This window comes from Neovison vison, chromosome 6, assembly GCF_020171115.1.
Source record: "Neovison vison isolate M4711 chromosome 6, ASM_NN_V1, whole genome shotgun sequence".
NCBI classification, from domain to species: domain Eukaryota; kingdom Metazoa; phylum Chordata; class Mammalia; order Carnivora; family Mustelidae; genus Neogale; species Neogale vison.
In genome coordinates, this window is record NC_058096.1 from 223,867,556 (window position 1) to 223,885,736 (window position 18,181).

Consider the following 18,181-nt stretch of genomic DNA (forward strand, 5'->3'; position numbering starts at 1 on the left):
ACCGGGACAAAGGCCTGAGGCATGACCGTCAGGGCTGGGAAGCGCTGGAATGCAAGGCCAGGGTGAGGCCAAAGGGGTGAGAGTTCACCCAGGGCTGTGACGGCCAGGCCGGAGGCCTCGAACACAAGCCCCAGGCCCTGGGGAACCACTGATTTCCACTAGACAGCGGGGGGAGGCCCGGTACCCAGGAGAGGGCTCAGGTCAGCGCTCCACCCACGCAGCACCTCCTGCCTGGCCCAGCATTTGAAGCAGGCTCCCAGTCAGTGGCTGGGGACATCGAGGCCCCGAGAGCGTGGTCAGGTAGCCCTGGTGAGAGTCCCAGGGGTCAGTCCCCGGCCCACTTCCCAGAGCCGGGAACGGAGGCCCCACCCACGGCGCGGCTAGCAGGCAGCCCCGTACCCCACACCCTGCAGGACTTCCGGCCTTGAGTACCGGGAAGTGGCCGGCCCCTCCCTCCCCTGCTGGGGCAACTTCCTGCCCGCCCTCACCTCAAGCCGGGGAGGGAACGTGGGAACCATTCTGGGATCAGGCCCCACCCACTCCCCAGCTGCCACTACCTGTCGGTCTCGCGGGGGCCCCCTCTTCAGGGGACACAGCCGCCCGCCGCTCCTAGGCTTTAAGACCACGCATCGTACCTGGGAGCCCCCTCTGTGATGGCCAGGACACCCCCCCCCCCGCCAAGTGGGCAGCACATTCACTCGTTTCATCTTCTGTTTATTACTTGAAATCACGTGTTTGTATAGGTTGAATCTTTCCCAACTTTGTTTTCATACAGGAAACTCAGGCAAGGTGCTTGGACACCCCCCAGCCCGACCCCCGAGGGTGGGTAATGCTTTCTTGGGGGAGCCCTGGTGAGGGCAGAGAGGGACGGGCTGCCTGGGCTCCTGCCTGGGGCCTCCACCCTCAGACCCGCGGAGGCACAGGTGTTATTTAAAAATCGTTTAAAAAACTAAAACAAACAAACAAACAAACAAAACCCGACAAAACGGAACACATTTAAATAGCTATCCAACACAGTTCTTCAAAAACAAACCCACTCCTTTTTTCTCCTTTTTCTTTTTTTTTGGAAAATGAAAACAAACAAAAATCAGTGACCCCTACCCTCTGACCCCTCCCTACCCACCCCCCCCACAAAAAAGTTTACAGAGCTACAATTAACACATGATGTTCACATCTGAAACCATTAACTTTAAACACATAATGGGGGGGGTTCACCTACAATAGGATGAAAGGAGGAACAGGCAGGGGGTGGGGGTGTCTGGAGGACAGAAAGGTGGGGCAAGGACAAGACTTGGGCAGGTGGCAGGGCCTGATCATCTCCATTATCAGTAAAAAATAAGTGAATGAAAAAAAACTCTACCCCCATTGAAATGGCCCCAGTAGAGGGCTTGTCCCTCTGCCCCAGGGCAATCTGGGGGTAAGGGCACGAGTGGGGAGGGTCCAATTTAGACCAGCAGCGAACCCCCCCCCCCCCCCCCGGGGGTTAATGCTACACAGCGTCACCCCTACAGGGGCTTCACAGCTCAGCACCCCCTCCCCTCCTGACTGCCTGGGGGCCCTCCAGACACAGCCCACAGGCCACATCTCTCTCGGGTTGGGCCAGGAAGGAGGGCTGGGGGGGATTTCCCCGTCCCCCAACCATTTCTCTCCCAGTTTCCAAGAGACTCCCAACCACTATTGGCTCAGAAAATTAATAGTCTATAAATACCCCAAGCTCAGAACAAAAAGGGGGTGGGGCGGGGGGAGATGGCACAGTGCGTGGACGCAAAGGCTAGCGGCTGGTCTGTCCCCCTCCCTCCCTTTCCTATTAGGAGAGGGCCCCATACTTCCCCCTGAACCCCAGAGGCAGGCTGGGGTCAGCCTACTGAAGCGCCCCTCCTCTTTTTTTCCTGGAAAAAGAGACCAAGAGAAAAAAAGCACAGGTGTGGAGGAGACCTGGCCGCAGGGGCAGCGCAGCGGGTCTCCGGTGGCTGTGGGGCCTGCCCGCCGCCCTGAAGCCCAGGGTGCAGCTGCAGTGGGCCTTCCCTCCTTGGCCCTGCCCGTCTGTAAAGTGCATCATGAGGCATCTACGTTTTTGACTTAAACCTGAAGGGGTGGGGGCGGCTTCCTCGTCTCGTCCCACTCTCCGCCATCTGGAGTGACTGCTACATCTCTGGAGCTTGGGAAGTGGGCGGGGAGGGCCCGGCTCGGCCGAGGACGGGAGCCACCACGGGAGGAAGAGGCGGGGAAGTGTGAGCTGAACCAAGGAGGCAGGAACCAAGTCCAGGGAGAGTTCAGAAAACCATGGTGAGAATGGAAATTAAAAAACAAAAACAAACAAACAAAAAAAAACCCCAAAAAACCCCCAACAAAATGAAAAACAAAAAAACAAAAAAACAAAAAACAAAAAAAAAAAAAACCAAAACCAAAAAAAAACCAAAACAAAACAAAAAAACAAAACCCAAAAACAAAACAAACCAAAAAACCAGAAGGAAGCTGGTGGGGAGGGAGGGGCCTCCCGCTGCCCTGACCCCAACTGCCTGCCCTCCCGCACGCAGGCTGGCCCAGGGGACTCTCCACTCAAGGTGGCCAGGCGAGGGACGTGGTTCCTAGGCCACCACGAACTCTGATTTAATGTCAGGGTTGACTTCCGGCTTCCAAACGGAGTCCTCGAAGTCGAGGCCCAAGCCGGAGGCCTCACTGGGCCCGCCACCCCCACCGCCACCGCTGCTGTCGCTGCGGCCGGCCTTGCGGCTTGGCGGCCAGTGGTAGGGCCCGCGGGCATCCCGCCGGGCCTTCCTGCGGAGCCGCTTCTGCTGGAGCAGGAGCTGGAGGCGCTCTACCTTGCAGCGGGTGGCCCGGTTTTCCGTCTGCCGCAGCCGGTCCCCTGAAAGGAGGCAGTGACCATGAGCCCTGTGGCCCTTGTGGGGAGAGGCCAGACAACCCCGAACCCCCACGGCATGAGATACCACCCAGCCTTCCCAGTCACCAGGAGGGGTCTCAGACTCGAGGCTTCTCAGGCCCTGTCCACCGCCAAGACCCGGCCGAGGCGGACGCTGGAGCACAGCGCCAGCCCACTGCTCAGGTGGGACCATGGCCCTCAGGCTGGTGGCTTTGTTTCCCTCTCATGACCTGGGCTGGAGGCCCGCCAAGGTAGAACAGTGACACTGTTCCACAGGGCTCAGGATTTCCTGGGGTCGGCTGGGTCTCTGGGGGACTCAAGCCACCCCTGGAGCAGCTCTGCCCCCCCCCATCAGACCAGGCCATTCACAGAGGCCCCACCTGCCATCTGGACAAAGTGCAGGGGGGTGGGGGGGAGGGAAGGAAGTGCCCCTCTCGGGAGAGGACAAGGACACTTTGTGCCCCGAACACACATGCTCCGTTCTCTCCACTCTCGTGCGGAGCAGGGCAAGCAGCAGCTGCTGGCCCCCCCAGCCCGCCGGCGGGTCAGCTGCTCTGAGCCACGCACAGAGGGGCCTTCAACAGCCCAGGGATGGGCGGGGTGCGCTGGACACTCACCCAGGGGCTTGCACATGCGGGCCTGGCTCAGGGAGGCCGGGGCCGCAGCCGCCAGCTTCTCGCAGGAGGTAGTTTTGGGGGTGAGGTCCGGGGCAGGTGAGGCGGGCGCGCACTGCGCGTGGCAGCGCAGCTGGGTCAGGGACGGGGGCATGCCCTGGTAGTGCCGCGTGGCACTCAGAAGGTCGTTGAGGATCTGCAGGATGGTGCCGATGTCACGCCGCGGGCGCCCGCTGCTGTCCTGGCAGTTGGGGTGCAGTGTGCCTGCAGGAGGTGGGGGGCTGCCGGTGAGTGCAGGCAGGAGGGACACGTGGCCTCTGAAGCGCATGCGTAGACAGGTGGGCCCCCAGGGTGGGAGTGAGCACGCGGGGACCTGCGCCTCCTGGGGGCCCGCAGCCTCCTGTGTGGTGGGGCACGGGCCAGGAGACCCCGGGGGGCGACGGGTGAGATCGTACCCCCACCCAGCCACTGCATCTGGGTGGCAGGGGATCCCCGCAGGGGTTCTGCGACACCTACCAGAGAAGGTCCCTGAGAAGACCCCCGGGGCATGGTTCACGAAGCTCTCGATGACAGCGCCAGGCTTGCGGGAGCGGGAGGTAGGGCTCCCCCCGGGGGTAGAAGTGGGGCTGTTGCCGGCACTGGCAGGGGGCGAACAGTCCATCTGCAGGAGGCCGGGGAGAGGAAGGCAGGTCAGCTGCGGCGGGCGGGGGGGCGGTGGGGGAGCAAGGACAGTCCCTGGAGGCTGCAGACCTGGGGCTCTGAGCCCCCTCCCTCCGTGAGGTGGGGCACAGCCCACCTTCCCCAGACTCACCTCAGGGCAGGCGGCGGAAGCGGAGTGGGATCGGAAGGAGCCGGCGGTGACAGACGAGGGGGACGTGGGGGCAGGGCTGCTGGCCATCGGGGGGACTCGGGCAGCGCCGGCCATGGGCCGGCAGGGGGATGACACGGGGGCGGCCATGCCGGGGTCCCCGCGGGCGGCAGCGGCGGCGGCGGCGGCAGCGGCCAGCACGTGGCGGTGCTGTAGCGGGGCGTGCTGGGCGGCCAGCTGCAGCTGCACGAACATCATGTGGTCCCCCACGCGCAGCGCCAGGGTCAGCGGCGAGCGGCCCGACAGGAAGTCACTGACCTGTAGAGAGGGGCCCGTCAGCGCCAGGGCCCCAGCCTGTTGTGCCCCCAGCCCGGCCCAGCCCCGGCACCCCACGCTGCGTGACCTGGGGCCTCTCGCCGCCCCTCTCTGGGCTCTGGGGTCCCTGTCGGTGCCACGGACGCTTAAATAAAATGAATCGGTATTTCCGGAAGACGCCTCCGCCAGCCCGGCCCGGCCCGGGCGCCACTGGGGGCTGTGGGGGACAGAGGCGGGTCAGATGGGGGGGCCTGGCCCTCCCTGGCCAGCTTGGTTCTTTCAAGGGGAAACTGAGGCCAGAGGGGGCAAGACCCAGTCAGCAGTCGCTGCCCTCAAATAACCCCACCTCCCAGCTCCCCATCCTCTGCCTGTGAATACCAGAGGGAGCCAATCTCAGACCCCCTCCCAGTTAAGCCACCCAGGCAGCAAGTGGGCGGGAATTCCTGGACAAATTCTTCTTCCTAACCTTTGCTTTCTCAAGATAAATATTTATCTGTCCTGGGTGGGGCTGGGGCTGAGGCTGAGGGGGAGGCTTCGCAGCTGGAGGGGGCCCTGATGGTTCTGAGGCTTGGGTCCTGCAAGACCTCTATGCAGCCCCAACACAAACCCTCAGATCTGGTGGGTGGCGGTGGCAGGGGGTGCATCCGACACCCAGTGCAGACTGGGTCCCTCCTCTGGAGCCTGGCCAGTGCTGAGCTTTCCCCAGGGGCGAGGATGGGGGGGGTGGTGGAGGTTTCTGAGAAGTGACATAGGCCAGGATGACTCAGAACCACCGCCTCCCAGCCCTCCGCTGGCAGCGGCAGGCGTAACCTTCTCTGCTTGGGGGCCGCAGGGAGGCGGCGAGGAAGGCGGGCAGTGTGCAGCTCCCCCAAACCCTGAAGCCTGGTCTGCAGGGTACACCCCCCCCCAGGTCCAGAAGCTCCCCTTGCAGGAAAGGCTTGAGGTGGCTCCCCAAGAGCAGCTGGGGAGTCCCCCCCCCCCTCTGCCCTGCAACTTCCTCCCTGGGGAGGGCGAACAGGCAGGCATGACTCGGTGCCAGGCGGGGAAACAGCCCTGGGAGCCAGTCACTCCGCCCAGCGGCCCCCCCACCCTGACGCAGGCACTGTGGGGCGGATGTGAACCAAAGACACCCCTGGCCCCCCTGCCAACCGCAGGCCCCCCTGAGAGCCGAGAGCTCAGTTCCTATCTTCACCAGGAGATCCAGTGCGGCCCCCACCCAGCTTCTGGGACCCCAGCTCTGCCTGTAGCCCACGGACCCTCCTGATGGCGGACCACCCAGCACCAGCGCCCCTCTTCCTCCTCACTACCTAGCTGGTGAGGACAGGATGCTACATGTCGGGGAGGGGGCGAGGGCCTCCGGGCAGGAGGAAGGGAAGCCGCTGAGCAGGTTTCCTGCGGCCAGCCCAGCCCACCCCCTAGCCGGGGCGGGCAGCAGCCTGCTTCCCCCACCCTGGCAGCAGTTGGATAGCTGAGGCCTGTGTCACCCTCCTGGGAGGAGGGCCCTGCCGCCAGAAAAATGAGGAAAGGAAGAGGTAAAAAAAAAAATAAATAAATAAATAAATGCTGCAACAAAACCGGGAACCCGGCCGTGGGCCAGTCCCTGCCTTCCTCCTCAGCTCCTGGCCAGTTGCTAAATATTTCCCCAACATCCTGTCTAGGCTACGGCCCTGGGGTGGGAGCCCCCCTCCCCCTTTTGGGGCAGAGAACAAAGGCCAAAGGGAGAAGGGGAGGGAGTCACCCCTGACAATGGGGTCAAGGCCGGAAGGAGTGTCACCCAGGCCCCTCCAGCCCTCCTCCCACCCACCCACAGACATGAAAAAAAAGAAAAAAGAAAAAAAAAAAAAGGTCGCCCTAGAGAAACCGCAATAGCTGTGGAGGGAGTGCTCCTCAGTATAGGGCTGGGGCCCCAGGCCCAAGGTCACCCCGGCAGGCAGGCTGGTGAAAGCCCAGCCCCCTCCCCCAGGGCAGCCACCGTGGGAGAGAAGGCCCTCAAGGTCAGGTGGTGAGTGCGGAGGGGGAGGAGGAAGAGGAAGCTGGGTGACCAGGCCAAACTGGCAGGAAGGCTGGGCGGTGCGTCCCCTCCCTCCCCGTGGGTCTCCTGGGAGCGCAACTACCCCCACTCCCAGGCCCTCCCCCTGGTCTGCGAGGGACCGGCGCGGGTCTTACCTGTGTCTCCGTCAGGCTCTCCAGGGCCTGCATCACAGACTGCTCTGGCCTCGAGGCCTGGGACTGAAACAGAGGAGATGCCGCTCTGAGCGGGCGCTCCGCTCCAAGAGGGCCCGGGCACCAGGGCGGGGAGCTGCTTGCCGGTGGGGGCCGCCCAGGCAGGGTGTGTGCTGGGAACCAAGCTCTCAGGGGAAGGGGCTGCCCGCCTGCGCCAGAGCCTCTGGGGCACTGTGCCCCAGCCATTTACCATGAGGCCCGCCTCCACGGTGGGCACCAGCGTCAGCTTGCTGCCATCCCCCACGCCGAACTCCTGCAGCTTCCCCGAACTGAGCCGGCTAGGGGGAGGAAGGAAGGAAGAGGGTGAGGCCAAGGAGACACGGCGGTGAGGCGGAAGCACAGGGCGGGGGGGGGGGGGGGGGGAGGGCTGTGTTCCTGGGGGAGAAATGGGAGCCCTACCCACCCCTATCCCTTCCCAGCTTCCCAACCGGAGGAGTGGTATGTGTGTGTATGTAGGGGGGAGTGTCAAATATCTGGCCCCGAGGGCCCGCCATGCAAGTGGCTCAAACCTTCTTGGGGAAGAAACCCCACTCTGGGCTGGGGCACCACCTCTGCACCTCAACAAAGCACTTTTTCGTCCCCAGGCGCCAGTGCACCCTGCGGTCCTCTGCCACTCTCCCCTCACCCTACGGCCGGCCCTTGCCTGTAACTCCGGCCCCGAGCTTTTCTCTGTGGGAGCCACAGGCCTTAGCCTTTAGGGTCTTTTGCGGTGCCGGGCTCCCCCTCCTCCCTCCCTCCCCGGCGCCCGGCGCAGGCCGCGGCGGCTCAGACAAAGGAGACCCTCCCCCACCCGCCCCTCCCCCACTGGGGCCCCTCCGCTGGGGATGGACACTGCGTGTCCCTGGAGGCCCGCGGGGGGAGTGCTCCCCGGCCTGGAGGCGATTTAAATACCAGGGGGGAGGGGGAGACTGCGGGAGTGCTCGGTGGTTAGAACAAAGGGGGGTAGAAAGATGCAAGTAGGGGAAGAAAACAGCCAGACGTAAGGGGGGGGCACCGAACAGATGCGGAAGCCAGCGGGAACGCAGGCAGAGAAGGAGGCGGCCGCACCCCCCCACCCCCGCTGCCGAGACCCCCAAGCTGACCCGGGACTCCTGCCTTCCCAGGAGGGAGGGGGACGCCCTCGCAGCCGCCTTTGTGCAGCGACCCCGGGCGGGGGAGGGGGCCGAGGCAGGCAAGGCCGAGCAGAGGGCGCCCGAGAGCGCGCGGCGCGCCCCCGCCCCCCGTCTGGCCGCCCCCTTCCTTCCCCGTGCGGCGCGCTCTTTGTTCCCGCCCGGGGGCCGGGGCCCGAGGGGGCGGCGGGTCCGAGGGCGGCGCGCGATACCTACGTGTCTTTGTGGAGCAGCGCCAGGCGCTCCTTGGGCACTTTGAGCCGCTGGGACAGCCGCTTGCGCAGCCCCTCCACCGTTTCGTCCGGGGGCACCGACAGCTCATAGCGGGTGCCCGTTGTGCTGTGGATGGCCAGACTCATGGGCGCCGCCTCGGCCGCCGGGCCTAGTTCGCAGGCGCCGCCGGGGGCCCCACGCCGGCAGCTCCGGGCGCCGCCGGGCTGCGGCTCCATCCCCGGCCCGCGCTGGAGGGCTGGGGTCCAAGGGGTGCCGCCAATCCTCGTCGCGCCTCCGGGCACTGCGGGGGGGTTGGGCTCCCCGAACCGGGGGTCCTCGCCGTTCCTAGGGGAAGCGCACGTCCTCTTCGATAAAGTCCCAGTAGCGGAAGGTGAATCAAGAATCAAAAATCCGAGCGGCGCTCCGGGGTCGCGCTGGCTCGTAGGGGCGCCTTCCGGGGGTGGGGACTGCACTCGCGGCTCCTTTCAAGGACGCTGGGCGTGGGGGAGGGTCCCGAGGAGGGGGCGCCGCTTAGGCGGTCGCGCTCGGTGCCGGCCGCCGATCGGGCCGCGCTTCCCCGCGCGTCCCCTCCCTTAGCAACAGCCGTCCCCGCCGCCGCCGCCGCCGCCGCCGCCGCCGCTTGAAAGATCTGGGGGTGAAAGTAACAAGAAAAAAAAGTTATAATGTATCAACGTTCCAAGGGGCGGGACTGCCGCCCCCTCCCATTCACTACTTACTCCGCCGGCCCTGAGTCGGCCAATCTCCGCGCACCGAACGCCCAGTCGGCCGCGCGGGCGGGCCAATAAGAAGCGCCGTGGCGCTGCCCCACGTGGCCGCCCGGGCCCGCCCGTCGCCCCGCCCCCGGTCCCGCGGCCAAGGGGAGCTCGGCGGGGGCGGGGCTGGCGCCGCTCCGGCCCGCCCCCGCGCTCCACCCCCGCAACAAAGGGCAGGCGGCCCGAGGGGGATCGGTTGAGTGGGGGAGCGGCGGCGCGGGGTCCCGGTCGCGGACGGCGCGGCGTGGGGGCAGGCACTATCCCGGCGCCGGGAGGGGCAGGAAGCCGGGGTACCTCCCCCCGCGTCTGTCCGGGAAGCCGCCGCGAGCGGAAGCGGGAGGCGATCCCTGCGCTTCGGGCCCGGGCGGCTCTCAGGAGGTTCGGCCGCCGGGCGTCCCCCATCCGTGGGGCGTGAGGTCCCGGCGAGGAGCAGGGCTGCGGGCGGGGCCTGCACCGCGGTGACGTGGGCCGGAGCCGGGAGGGCCCTCCCCCTCCCCCGCCCGCACCCTCCCGCGCCGGTACCACCTCGCGTCCCACCCCTGTCCCGCGGGCCCGGCCCGCTTCCCTAGTCGCGCCCGCCCGAGCCGTGACGTGACGCGGCGTCCCCGGCTGCGCCCGCGCGCGCCGCTTGGGGCTGCGGTGAGTCAGCAGCGCCAGCGCGCCCCCTGCCGGCCCCGTCCGGGAGCGCTGCCTGAAGTCCTGGGGAGGGGGCGAAGCAGCTGCCCCGGGGCGGGAGAGAGGCCTACGGACTGCTGGCGAGGTGGGAACCTTCGCTAGGGGTCTGGAGCCTCTAAGGCGGGAGGCCAGGCCGCACAACTGGAGAAACTGAGGCTGAACAGCAACTTGCTCAAGGTCACTCGCGGGGTAGGAAGAGTGCCCGGTAGGCGGGGCGGGGGCTGAGGTCTTGCCTGGGCGGTGCTGCTTGCGCCGAGCCCCTCCCATCCCACGACCCTAGGGGCTCGCCAGGGCTGGAGACACCCCGAGCCCTGCCTGCCCCGAAAACAAAGAAAAGTGGGGCACCTTTAAGAGCCTAGAGTGGGGGCCCTCCTACTAGTCCGGCGAGATCCCACCCGCACTCACCGGACGCGGCCGGTCCAAGGTCTCAACAGTCCTGAGTGTACCCACGTCCGGGGACGAAGCGCGGTGGCGGGGCAGGTCTGGGGCCGAGCGGGCGGCCCCCAAGCCTTTATCCGCACCGCCTTCCCTCGGGGTGGAGTTTGGGCGGGCAGGGGGCGGAGGGCCGGGCGGCCGGTGACGCAGGCGGGCCCCCGCCCCTGCCTGCCGGCCGGCCGGGGCCCCGGGGCCCCTTCGGTTCTCGGCCACCCACCCCGAAGCCTCGCCTCGTATATTGGGGGTCGCTCCATAATTGCTGCTGAACCCAAGGTCACGAACGGCAGCGCCGCTGGGTCAGATCCCCAGGACGGGATTTCGGGGTGCACAGGTTGGCTCCCGCCCCGCCCCCTTTCCTACCGCTCTTGTCCCGGTGCTTCCGCCTGGGGGCGCCCGCGTGGGGGAGCGCAAGGGGGGGGTTGCCTGAGTCAGCGGCCACGATCCAGGAAAACAGGCTGGAGTCACCTGCCTGTTGTGGGGGTGCCCAGCCAGCTGCCCCAGCAGCCTGGCCTCCTGCATCCCTTAACGGTGACCTCAGAAGGCATTTACGGAGCGATTAACCTGCGCCAGGCCTGCCTAGTGCAGCTAGTCACCACCCAGCGCGCTGGGACCTTTCCGAGCCCGTTTCCGCGGTTCTCCACGGCGGTGGACGGATGGGGAAAATCCAGCTCGGCTCACTCTGGGGCCCCGGCGTGGGCAGGATCACCCCACCCATCCCACAGACCAGTTAACTGACGGCAAACAGCAGCACGCGGAAATGCGGCCGTCCTCGTTGTCCTGGCATGTGCTCTGGCTGGGCAACTGAGGACGACCCTGAGGGGTGTGGGGTGCTCAGCCTTCCTGCTCCCCTGCCCCTTGTCCACTTATCTGGCTTCTCACTGTATCTGGCCTGACCACCCCCACCCCACCCTAGTCCTGGGCGCCCCTCCCAGGGCTGTGTTCCTTCCCAGGTCTCCATCCTGCTCCCACCCAAAGCTCCTGCAGCCTTCCACACCTGCCCCTCCCAGCCTCACCAGCACCTCCACACCCAGAGGCTCCCAGCCCCCCAGTGAGGAGACCCTTGGGAGGGGGCCACTGGGGACTGGGATGGAGAAGTGCTGAGGGCCATGCTGCTGCAGGAATGTGGGGGTGGCAGAGGGAGCTGTGTGCCCCTGAAGCCAAGCATCTGGCGCTGGGTCCGGGACTTACGGCCACGGCAGACGGGGCTGTGTGATCTGCGGAGGGGGGGAGACCTTGCCCTTCAGGTCACCAGGGGAGCAGCTGGTCCTCCCGGAACTGGGGCCTTGAGGGTCCATGCACATTTAGGAGTGGGACAGCGCTCTCAGGAAGGGACCATGGCCCCAGCCTGGCTCTACAGGTCCAACTTAACAAACACACCCAGTCAATCCACTTCCTGCTTTTTTTTTCCCGTTTCAAGCATCCCGTGCTCTAGTCAGCACCTGGGTGTGGGCACACACACAGTCCAAGGGGACCCCCTTCCTCCAAGGAGGACAAGCCCTTGTGTGAGCCTGCTTTCGAGGGAAGGGTGGTGACCTCCGCTTCCTGGTCTTATGACCCACTCCGCCCTGGGTGTCTCCAGCCCAGGACAAGGCTCCGGGCAACTTAGGCTGTCCCTGCAGACCCACATCAGGTGTGGGCATCCCTAACACCCCAAGGCTCCCATCTCCCCCAGGAGGCCTGCTCTGTGCTGAGGAATCTTACTAGGTTCAGAGCTGTCCCTGGCCAGAGGCTGAACCCTCTCGGGAACAGGGGTATGGCTAGAAGGACCGCTGGTGTGGGTGCCCGTCCAGCAGCTTGGCTCAAAGTGCTGCCTTGCCTATCCGTGGTGTTCTAGTTCCCAAAGCGTGACCATGAACCCCAAAACCCAGAACAGGGAGGAGTGGGCCTGCTCCTGTGAGCCCATGGCTGTCACAACACTCTTTGGCCTGGGGAGAGCCAGCTGCTTGGCCTACCAGCCTGAGTAGGAGGGACCCAAGGAGAAAGACCCCATGGCTGTGAGCTCACGACGAGGCTTCCACAAGCAAGGCTCCCGCCACGGAGCACCAGTGAAGCCAGGGGACAGTCACTCGCACGGGACCGTGACACACAAATCCACAGTCCATCTGTGCTGACAATATGCCCGGGGGTTGGGGGTGGCCTCCCTGTCACTTCCAGGCTGCCAGTGACACAGGAGAAGGCCCAGGCTCTCCCGCACACTCACCACTCTGGAACCCCCTGTCAGTCCTGCTCATGCCCAGGGCTCAGGCAGGGGGGGTGAGGAGAACCCTCCCCCAAAGTCTCCTGCTGGCCACCTGGAGCCGGCTTCTGGGCCACCCCCGTGCTTGCAACAGAGAAGAAATGGAACAGCACAGAAGCTGCCCAGAGCCAGGGCTGCCCCCGCCCGGCAGCCCCACCCCATCTGGGGCCAGCCCAGGGGCCTGGATGGCACAGAGATGCCAACACCACCAGGGACGAGGCGCTCGGCCAGCCAGGCCACCCACAGGCCAGGTTAGCAGAGGGCTGGGCCTCTGTGGGAGCAGGCAGGACCCGCCTCTTCCCAGCGTGGCTGGGGCGGGCCAGGGAGCCCACAGGGCAGACGGCACATCCTGAAACTTGGCAGAGCCCCAGGTGGCTGTCCAGCAGCCCAGGCCTGGCCCTGGAGCAGCAGCCACGCCCCTGCCTGCCATCTCCCCACGCCCCGCCCACAGCCTGTGCCAATCCCCGCCCTCCTGGGCTGATGGCACCCCGCCCACCACCTACCCTGGTTTTACAGGCCACGGCCCCTGCACACCCCACTCCCCAGTTTACTACAGACCCTGAGGACCTTCCGGCCCCAGCTTCTAAGCCCTGGAGCCTGAGGCTGGTGTTTAACGCCTGATCCGCGTGCAGAGACACACACGGCTGGGACAAAGGCCAGGGAAGGTCCTGAAGACAGTTCCAGGCAGCACACAGAAGCAGCGTACACGAGTCGGGTCCCTGGCTTTTAATGGGGGGCTGGAGCTGGGGGCTGGCCATCCCTCGAGGCGGCTGGGAGCGGGTCTCCAGGGCAGGGGCTACAGGCTCAGGGGGATGGTGGGTGACACATGAGGTTGGGGGAAGGGCCCTGGCAGGTGTGCGGGGGACACAGCCCCTCCTCAAACAGCAGAGCAGGTCTCTGGGCTCATCCCCAGCCACCGGGCCTGGCCGCCCCGGCGAGGAGGCGGGTTCCTCGCGTTTGCGGGAGGCGGGCTCTGGGCGGGACACTAGAGCCGTGCTGCCCCCTGGCGGCCTTCTCTGGCGACAGCGCTGCGGCCACAGGAGAAGCCCTGCGGGCGGCTCGCAGCCCTTCCCGCCCAACCCACCCCGCCAGTGGGCTCAGCCTGCCCGGGACACCCCTGCCCAGTTCTGGGCCTCGGCTTCCCTGCTGGCCAGGGCCACGCACCGCCTACTCGAGAGCCTTCACCAGGGCCTCGTTGGCCTCGACGCGGATCTGGATCTCAGCCCTGGAGGCCTCGTCCGCGGCCCCGGACAGCTCCGACTGTGCCTTCTCCAAGTTCACCTTGGCTGCCTGCGGGAAGTGGGGAACGGGTGAGAGCCAAGCGGCGACGCCAGCCTGGTGCCGGCCCCTCCACCAAACTCAAGTTCCCTTCCCCGAAGCCATCTCTAGCACCGCCCCGGCCTCCTTGGTGCATCCGTGTCCCCGGGACACTCACCCCCACGTCGAGCATGTCCAGCGTCACGGCCTCTTCGGCCAGCAGCTGCACGGAGGAATCCGCATTCACTGTGACCGAGCCGCTGCTCACTACAGGACGAGAAAGACGTGAGACTTCCACACCCCCTTGTGGGTGACACCATCGCTCCCAAACCAGGAAAGTGGCTCCAGGCTGTAGCCCTAGACTCTAACATGGAAAACAAGCAGCCGAAGAGAATGACACACGCACATGGGGCTCAGGGGCACCCACTGGGGGCTGGATGTAGGGGACACCCACGAGCCCATCGACGAAGCCAGCATGAGGACGGAGGCGGGAGCCGGGTCGAACCCTGCTGCGCCTCGCAGCTGTGCTAGTGGAGGCACGACTTGGGATGCAGGGGCCTGCACCTCCTAAGGGGCCCCTCCGGCACCGGGCTTGACTTCTTTGTGAGACCCTGTCCCCCACCCCGCCCCCCTACAAGCTTCTTAACCCGCAGTCTGCTCTGTACCCTTTACTCTTCCCAAGCCAGTGCCCAGACACGGGATCCGGCCTGAGGAAGTACGCGGCCCCTAGCCAGCCCCTTCCCACCAGACTCACCAAAGTATTTGGAGATGGTGCCGTCCTCAGCATGGACAACCACCAGCCCCGGCCGCAGGACCTGCAGGGTGGGCACGTGGGCCGCAAGGATGCCAAAGGCTCCTGTCTGTGTGGGGACATCCACCTGCCGGACGTTGGCCCCGTTGAAAAACACCTGGAAAGACGACACGGATTGCGTCACTGCAGGCCAGTCTTGGGCGATGGGACCGGCTCCCCTGCAGGAAAAGGGCCAAAGGCAGGAAGGAACACTGACGGCGACACAGAGACGCCCCGCCGCGCGAGACAGGGGTTTTGGCCCCCGCAGCCTCTCCCTGCTGGCCTCGAGCGCAGGGCCCGTCCACACAGAAACGCTGTAGGAGCACAAAGGGCGCACCAACCCGGGCGGGCACCCAAGAGAACGAGTGTCCGACGCTGTGGGACATGCGGAGGGGGCGGGGGGGGCGGGGAGGTCGAGTCCGTGGACGTTGGCTTCCAGAGGACTGTACAGGACTCGGCTTCCACACCGCAGGGAAGAGCGTAGGGCTCGGGCAGGAGTGCGGGGGCGACCCCGAGGTGGGGGGCTCGGAAGCCGGACCCAATGAGACGGAAGGGGCGCGGGTCCGGGATCCCAGAGAGGTTGGGGGCCTCGGACAGCCGGAGGCTGCGGAGCCCGGATTCTGGACGACACCGGGGAGGGACCCAGGGAGCGGGACAAATGGGGATCGACACCCCAAAAACGGGGGTCTCCGACAGCGGACCACTACGGGTCCGGACCGGAGACGGCGCCCAGGCGGGGTCCCGAGCCAGACCGGCCTCCGAACCTGCGTCGGTGAGGCGAAGGTGAAGGACATCTGTCCCGGGCCCGCAGCCGGGGCGGGAGCAGCGGCGGCCTCGGCGTAGGCGCGGGCCTGGCGTGCGAGGGAACGCAGGCCCGGACGGCGGAGCAGCGCGGCGGGTAGCATGGCGACGGCTGCCGGGGGACTCCAGCCGAACGCGGCAGCTGGAGGACGAGGAGGACGACGCGCGAGGACCTCTGGGAAGAGGAGTCCTGGCCAAGGCGCACGCGCGCACTACGACTCCCAGCGAGCCGCGCACACGGACGATGCATTGCGCCCCGCGCGCGGCATGCTGGGGCTTGTAGTTTCCTTCCAGTACCCGAGGCACCCCCCCCGGGGGGGGGAGGGGTAAGATGAGGTATGTGCCAAAAGCCTCCGCAGAGCAGGGATTACTTGAATTCAAGATTTGGGGGGCGCTCCTTGGATGCCAGGCGCTAGAGCCATCAAGAGGAATACCAAGATTTCGGCTTTGGTTTGGGGCGGTGGGGACTTTAACAAACATCAGTGTGACGAATACGCAAACCGTATGGCACATTGGAAGCTACGAAGTACTCAAAAGAGCAAAGAAAAGCAGCGCTGGGGGCGCTGGGGTGGCCTGCGACTGTCGGACGCAGGCGTGCTGGGAAGGGCATCCTGGGCCTATCTATGCGGACAAGCGCCGGGCGCCGCGGGCGCGGCTCGGATGCAATACTCGACGGCGCCGGCAGAGGGCACTCGGCGACCGGAGATGCACGCGCCGCGGCCTCGTCCGGTCTCCGCCCCCGCGCGCCGCTGACGCACGGACGCGTGCGCGGGCGGCCCGGGGCTGCGCTGACGTCACCTCGGCTCGCGCAGCCTCGCTCGCGGCGTTGACGTCACCACTCCGCCCCCGCGCTCACGCAGGTGGCGCCCCGGGCCAGGCCTCCAGGCTCACATCTTGGTCTCCGGCAAAAAGCGGAGTGTGGGTTGGACGGGGTCGGGGCCCACACCGGGGAGGGCCTCGGCTGAGGGGCCGAGGGGTGCAGCCACAGGGGAGGGGGTGTCACTCCTGGGCCCGGGGCTGGGCACATGCGTTGCGACGCGGGGTTGTCCCCGTGGCTCCCCAACCCCAGAGGCTGCCTGCATCCTAGCTGCCTGCCTTCCAGCATCTGGGGCGCCTGTGGCCAACACAGGGGAAGGATGCAGACCTAGTGCCCAGACCCCCGCCGCCTCTGGGCATCCCGGCCCAGGGTGTGTGTGCGCAGAGGGAAGCCGGTTCGCACTTCTAGGGGTGCGTCCCGTGTGCAGTTCCAACCTTTCCCAGAGCCCCGGGCCCCACATGGAGGCGAGCCTAATCTACCTCGTCAGTCCGTTACTCGAACCCATCCACTGGGCAATTTCTCTCCCATTCCTACTCCAGGGGGGCCAATGAGTAAAGGCAGCACCTGTTACTCAGGCCCCAAACCTAGGGTGACCCTGGAGCTCCCCAGTGGACCCCCGTGGGCATGGCCTGTCCACTCAGTGGCCACTCACTGTTTTGCACAGCCCCAGCCTCCTCCCCTATCCTCGAGGCAGGTGAGTTCACACAGCCAGCGGCACCATGTCATTCTCTTGCTGAGAACCACAAAACGGCTTCCCTTGTTCCCTCCAACACAACACTTTGATTTCCAAACCTACTTTCTTACCCCAGGTCCTTTGCACATCCAGCTCCTGCTCATTTGAGCCAGCTTTTGCCTGGGTGTTCACTCGACTGGCAGATTCTTGTCTTTGACATGCGGGCTGGTGCTATGCCTGGGGACCCAGCTCCTGACTTGGAACTCACCCTGCAGTGACGGAATGGGTGAGGAGGACACGACACACTGCAGCAAATAACAGGCGACATGCAGGGCCACAGAAAGGGGCAGGGTGGGAGCTGCTGTTACCAAAGGTAGCCAAGAGGACATGCACTGAGACTTGGCCATTTAGGAATGAGTTGAAGGAAGCCAGGGAACGACTCTTGAAGCTGAGTGGGAAAGAAAGAGCCTTTGAGGCTCGGCACCTGCCAGTGCAAAGGCTCTGAGTTGAAGTGGAAGTGTCAGTTTTCACTGGAGGGGAAAGGGGTGGCACTGTGTTGAACATAGGGCCAGGGGGCTTGGGCTAGGACCCAGACCACCCTGCTGCAGGTTGGTGTCCTAGAAGGACATCTAGAAGGACAAGTCACGATTCTCTGAGATGGAGAATGGAGGCATCTTTGTGGGTCACCAGGCCTGGAGTCTCTGCTGGAGTAGTTCTGATGTCACCCGGGGCTGGGCAGGCCATGGTGGCACTCAGCACAGGTCATATTCTATTATCGTTGCTCGTTGTTTGTCCCAACAAGACCCAGCGCCTGGTGAACCTGGCAGTGCCACATATTAGGGAAGGGGGGGGCATATATCCAACCCCACCCCCCAGACTGTGCATCCTGGGGACTCCCAGGTTGGGGGAGGCGAAGGAGAGGAAACCAATGGACGGGACTCCTCCCCCTCGCTCCCCATCCCAGCGGACCCTGGGAAGGGTCAGAAGCTGCGTCTCAGGGGAGGGCGTGGAGACTCAGCCACCGCCGGGAGAGCCGCTCGGCGTGGGGAGGGGGCGTCCGGGAGCGCAGGCTCCGCCTCCCACTCCCGCCGGAAGGGAAGGGGAGGCGGTGGCCCGCGCGCAGTGAGCCAGACGCGGCGGCGAGCGCGGCGGGGGCGGTCGGCCCGGGACCGGGTGGCACCCAGCGGGTCGGAGCGGGCTCGCCGCCAACGCGGTCACGTGCGCGGTCCCTCCTCTTGCGCCTGCCTCCCCCGCGCGCCGCGCTCTCCATTCATAAATTCTCCGCCTGCTCCGCGGCCACCGGGCACCGGAGCCCGCCGGGAACGCCGCGCAGCCGCCCGCCCGCCCGCCCCCCATGGGCCGCGCGCCCCGGCGCTGAGGTAGGCGCGGCGGGCCGGGGGATACGCCAAGGCGGGCGGGGGCAGGCCGAGGCCGCGCGGCCCGTGGGATCGCCGCCGGCTCCCGACCACCCGCCCTTTCCGCGACGCGGCGAGGCCGGAGGGAGGGAGTGGGGGGGGGGAGCCGGGGCGGGCGTGCGGGCCAGTCCGCGGGGCTCTGCATC

The 18,181-nt window shown here is 66.1% G+C and overlaps 2 protein-coding genes across 3 annotated transcripts; both read right to left on the reverse strand.

Moving 5' to 3' along the window:
* Nucleotides 1-2,418: 2,418 nt before the first annotated feature.
* On the reverse strand, nucleotides 2,419-8,796 carry MIDN (midnolin). 2 transcript variants are annotated; one of them, XM_044254717.1, is made up of 8 exons: nucleotides 8,167-8,796; nucleotides 7,032-7,119; nucleotides 6,785-6,847; nucleotides 4,707-4,835; nucleotides 4,307-4,621; nucleotides 4,012-4,156; nucleotides 3,499-3,759; nucleotides 2,419-2,866 (listed from the first exon to the last, which is right to left on the reverse strand). In XM_044254717.1, exons 1-8 carry the CDS (start codon nucleotides 8,397-8,399, stop codon nucleotides 2,589-2,591), a joined length of 1,512 nt encoding a protein of 503 aa, XP_044110652.1. In that variant the 5' UTR covers nucleotides 8,400-8,796; the 3' UTR covers nucleotides 2,419-2,588. The 2 variants fall into 2 exon arrangements, with proteins under 2 accessions (XP_044110652.1, XP_044110653.1); XM_044254718.1 differs by lacking the exon at nucleotides 4,707-4,835 and having other exon boundaries at nucleotides 8,167-8,795.
* Nucleotides 8,797-12,993: 4,197 nt separating this feature from the next.
* Nucleotides 12,994-15,312, reverse strand: ATP5F1D (ATP synthase F1 subunit delta). The gene is made up of 4 exons (XM_044254729.1): nucleotides 15,094-15,312; nucleotides 14,294-14,447; nucleotides 13,718-13,806; nucleotides 12,994-13,572 (listed from the first exon to the last, which is right to left on the reverse strand). The coding sequence occupies exons 1-4, from the start codon at nucleotides 15,232-15,234 to the stop codon at nucleotides 13,450-13,452; spliced, it is 507 nt and encodes a 168-aa protein (XP_044110664.1). The 5' UTR covers nucleotides 15,235-15,312; the 3' UTR covers nucleotides 12,994-13,449.
* Between the last annotated feature and the right edge of the window lie 2,869 nt (nucleotides 15,313-18,181).

Bases quoted from the DNA above. Each gene is read 5' to 3' on its own strand.
- MIDN (XM_044254717.1), bottom strand. From the start codon at position 8,399: ATGGAGCCGCAGCCCGGCGGCGCCCGGAGCTGCCGGCGTGGGGCCCCC. The intron at 6,848-7,031 runs GTAAATGGCTGG...CCTCTGTTTCAG, and splicing joins CCGTGGAGGCGGGCCTCATG to TCCCAGGCCTCGAGGCCAGA. The intron at 4,622-4,706 runs GTCACGCAGCGT...CCCTCTCTACAG, and splicing joins GGGGCGGCGAGAGGCCCCAG to GTCAGTGACTTCCTGTCGGG.
- ATP5F1D (XM_044254729.1), bottom strand. From the start codon at position 15,234: ATGCTACCCGCCGCGCTGCTCCGCCGTCCGGGCCTGCGTTCCCTCGCA. The intron at 14,448-15,093 runs GTTCGGAGGCCG...TCGTCTTTCCAG, and splicing joins CCTTCGCCTCACCGACGCAG to GTGTTTTTCAACGGGGCCAA. The intron at 13,807-14,293 runs GTGAGTCTGGTG...CTCGTCCTGTAG, and splicing joins CACCATCTCCAAATACTTTG to TGAGCAGCGGCTCGGTCACA.